The 3,700-nt window shown below is 30.6% G+C and overlaps 1 protein-coding gene across 1 annotated transcript; it reads right to left on the bottom strand.

The window, feature by feature from the left end:
- Positions 1-204: 204 nt before the first annotated feature.
- Positions 205-1,428, bottom strand: LOC111920439 (protein RKD4). Its single transcript, XM_023916023.1, has 3 exons — positions 1,349-1,428; positions 611-1,202; positions 205-357 (listed from the first exon to the last, which is right to left on the bottom strand). Exons 1-3 carry the CDS (start codon positions 1,426-1,428, stop codon positions 205-207), a joined length of 825 nt encoding a protein of 274 aa, XP_023771791.1.
- Between the last annotated feature and the right edge of the window lie 2,272 nt (positions 1,429-3,700).

Below are 3,700 nucleotides of genomic sequence, written 5' to 3'. Positions count from 1 at the left end.
AATTATACAAAATTTTCTGCATTAAAATTCAATAGACAACACATACAATGAAACTGAAAAGGGTATCAAACTATCAAGAGAAAAACACATACAAAGTAGATTAAAATCCACTAATTATAACAAAATGGCTAAAATACCCTTGATTACATCCAAAAATACTTTAAAGAGGCTGAAGAAAAAAATTAAAAAAAGAAAAGGTAAGGACTAAGGATTGTTAAGTCTTCTCTTCTTATAAGTAGCTTTGAAGCAAGCTTGCCTAAGCTTCTTTGTTCTTTCTGTCAATTCCATACCTGGCAATTTCTCCATCATCTTCTTGTGCCCTTCTAACGTCTCTATCTCCTCCTTTAATCCCAATTCCTAGTTTTTTAAAGGTAGATGCAATATATATTTCATGTGAGTTCACAAAATTTACAATTAATTAAGTTTATATAAATATAAATTAGGAAATCGTAGTAAATCAATTGGTTTGATGTGGCATATGCCTAGGGCCTATGTTTATGTTATAAAGAAACTAATAATTAAAATTTTAGAAAATACCAAAACTACTTTGGTTACCAAGTGCTTGCATGCATGCATGAATAATGTATAGAAGGTTATTATCGTAATTTACCTTGGCATTTTGAATGAGGGATTGAAGGCTCTTAAGTTTTCTATGAGGCCATCTGTTTATGTTTAGCTCTCTGCATCGTTTCTTCAACACTGTTAACCCTATCCCTAGTTCCTTTGCAGCCATTATTATCGGCATCTCAAAGTATTTCTCTATCTCTTCAAACTCCAGCCGTCTCAATCTCTTTGCCACCTTACGGCCACCGTGATCAGTGGTGGCAGCACTAGAACTACATGTAGCCTCACCACCGGATTTAGAGTCTTCATTGAAACTGACCAATGGTAAATTACCATCCTCCCAACAATCCCAAAAGCTTAGATCTTCAATTGGCTTAAAGTCTTGAAACCCTAAAAGATTTGTTGTAGCAGCCGCAACTTCACTGTGACAATCACTATTATCATCATTGTTACTAAGAAACGGTAAACCATCGCACCAACAATCCCATAAGCTTATATCTTCAAGGGGATCAAAATCGTGAAACTCATTTCTAGAAATGATATTTTGATCTTTTTTAAGTATTGTGGAAACGTTCTGATCGAGCACTTCATGCAATTTTTCTGACAACTTGTAATCATGATGGTCGAACATGTCACCACTGCAAAAATCCAAAAACTCAAGATAATCAAATCCAACACGATGAAAGACACTTTTTGATCACTAAATATCCAAACCATGTTTTGATCAATGACAAAATCACTTTTCTGTGCGAAAGATGGTGTAATGAGTGAGGTTTATATATACCTGAAAAGATCTTGATGATCAAAGTACTGAAACCAATCGAGGTCATCTATGGGGTTTTGATGATTTGCAGGTGGATCCATTTGTGAGGGAGAAGTTAAAAGTCGCGGTAAGAATGTGATGATTTATATAAGTGAAGTGGGAGTAGTAATTAATAGGAAATGTGGCCACGGTTATGGGAGTTACGTCCATTATCCAGTATTGAAAATTGAAATAAATAGACACATTTTCCAATTAACTCATTACTTGCCGTTCTAAAAAAATTAAGTCGTTCATTATTACGCTTCATCATTATCTTAATTAAACATTAATTTCTCATACAATTACGATTAAAAGAAGGTTTTTTTTTTTTTTTTTGGTACTTTAGAATCAAATTAATCTAACTCTTATAATAAGGTGATATGTTGTTGCCACAAAACTGATTTAAAACAAAATAAATAAATACTAAAATAACCTAGGATCGCTCACCGTTAATCAAATATTTTCAAATTGTGCGTTGTAATTTAATTTAGAGAAATCAAATATGTTTTTGCTCCTACTCTATATAAAACTTAAAATTGATCACACACTTATATATCCACAACTTAAAGCAAATTGATTTAATTTATCTTTGAATTTAAATTAAATATGATAATCTTGACTCGTTTTAATAAAAAGAATAGTTCAATTACGGTTCTATATTTTATATTAAATGGATCAAACAAATAAACTTTAAAAAATAACTAAAAGGTAAAGCTAATCAAACAGGCAAAAAGATTATTTAACTGTTTGCGACCTTTAAAAATGTTTTATTATAAAATACTTTTAATTTTTATATGACATGTTTTTATAATTTTTTATAAAATATTAAAAAAAATAAAAAATAAAAAAACAAAATAATGTTAATGTTAATTGACAACCACAAAACCACAGTCGATTCTATTTAGAAGTCATTATTTCTTATAGGTTACCGTGTTTTCCCCTATTTTTGCATAAATAAAATTTGTAAAATATGTAATTAGAAGAAGTAATAAATACGTGAACCACAATTAAAAGATTTGTAATGAGTGTTTAAAGCCGTCACACGGCATGCCATGCACGTGCTTCTCTCACGCAAATGATGACAAGTCCTCGTTTTCCCGATGTATGCATATGGATATGGTGGTTGGTGGCTTGTTTCGGAGGATCTCCTCCGCCCTACCACCAATTACCTCCGCCTTCACCTCCCTATATATCCTATTTTTCTTAATGGTTGATGCATGCTGCCATGTCATCATTAAACTCATTATACTTTTTTTTTTTTTTTTTTGCGGAATTTGGTTTTAGGCATCATCATCGATCATACTATATAATATGCATGATTACAAGCCAAAAGAAAATAAAAATAAAATACAAGTTATTATTCTTGAATAATTGCTACAATACTTGCTAATTAACTATATTCTTGAATAATTGCTACAATACTTGCTAATTAACTAGAGATTGTCATCTTCCCGCTTTTTAAGAAACATATCCTGCTTTTTAAGAAACATACATGATGTTTAATTTATTATGTTCTAGTTACACAAAAAAAAGTTACTATTATTATTCGTTTTACTGTTTTGTAAGAACTGTTTGGGGCAAAGATGAGCATTAGAACCGCCGTAACGGGAACTGGAATTAATAATAAGGTCCGGTTACCGGTTCCTCATTTTTATAAAAACCGGAACTGGTTTGATATTTTTTTGTTTTTTAAAATGCATATAACTCATTCATATGAAATTAGAATTAATTGATTTTCTTCCAACATGTAATTTGGAGTTTGTAATTCATTTTTGAGTGTACAAACATATATTTTGGTTAGATATTGAATCAGACACGTGTCCCAAAAAAAAAAGAATAGATGCTGCGTTTTTTCTATTTCAACACTTTTTTTGTTTTTTTTTTTAATCTGTCCCTTTTTTTAAATATGCATAACTCATTCTAACGGCGTCAAAATTACTTAATTTTTTTTCTAACTTGTAATTTTGTGTTTATACTTCATTTTAGACTATACAAACACATATTTTGATTAGATATTGAATCAGTTATAGACCCCGGAATACAGCATATCAATGTTGTGTATATTCTATTTTAGCAATTTGTCATTATTTTTTGGAATTTGTCCCGCTTTTAGAATAACTCACTCATATTAAGTCGGAATTAGTTGATTCTTTTTTCATCATGTAACTTAGTGTTTGTGCATTAATTTAGAATGTAAAAAGTCTTAATTTAGTTAAATATTGAATCATTTACAGGCTCCGAAAGATAACATATCATTTACAACATTTCAACCGGTTTTAGTTTGAAAAATAACCAAAAAACCAGAACCGGAACCGGCATTAGAACCGGCGGTCC

This window comes from Lactuca sativa, chromosome 9 (assembly GCF_002870075.4).
Source record: "Lactuca sativa cultivar Salinas chromosome 9, Lsat_Salinas_v11, whole genome shotgun sequence".
Taxonomy (NCBI): Eukaryota; Viridiplantae; Streptophyta; class Magnoliopsida; order Asterales; family Asteraceae; genus Lactuca; species Lactuca sativa.
The sequence above is the reverse complement of the archived record's forward strand: the minus strand, read 5'-3'. Positions and strand labels throughout refer to the sequence as shown.

Excerpts from the sequence above, each read along its gene's own strand:
- LOC111920439 (XM_023916023.1), bottom strand. The coding sequence starts at position 1,428 with ATGGATCCACCTGCAAATCATCAAAACCCCATAGATGACCTCGATTGG. Across the intron at positions 1,203-1,348 it reads GATCATCAAGATCTTTTCAG|TGGTGACATGTTCGACCATC; the intron begins GTATATATAAAC and ends GGATTTTTGCAG. Across the intron at positions 358-610 it reads CCCTCATTCAAAATGCCAAG|GAATTGGGATTAAAGGAGGA; the intron begins GTAAATTACGAT and ends TTAAAAAACTAG.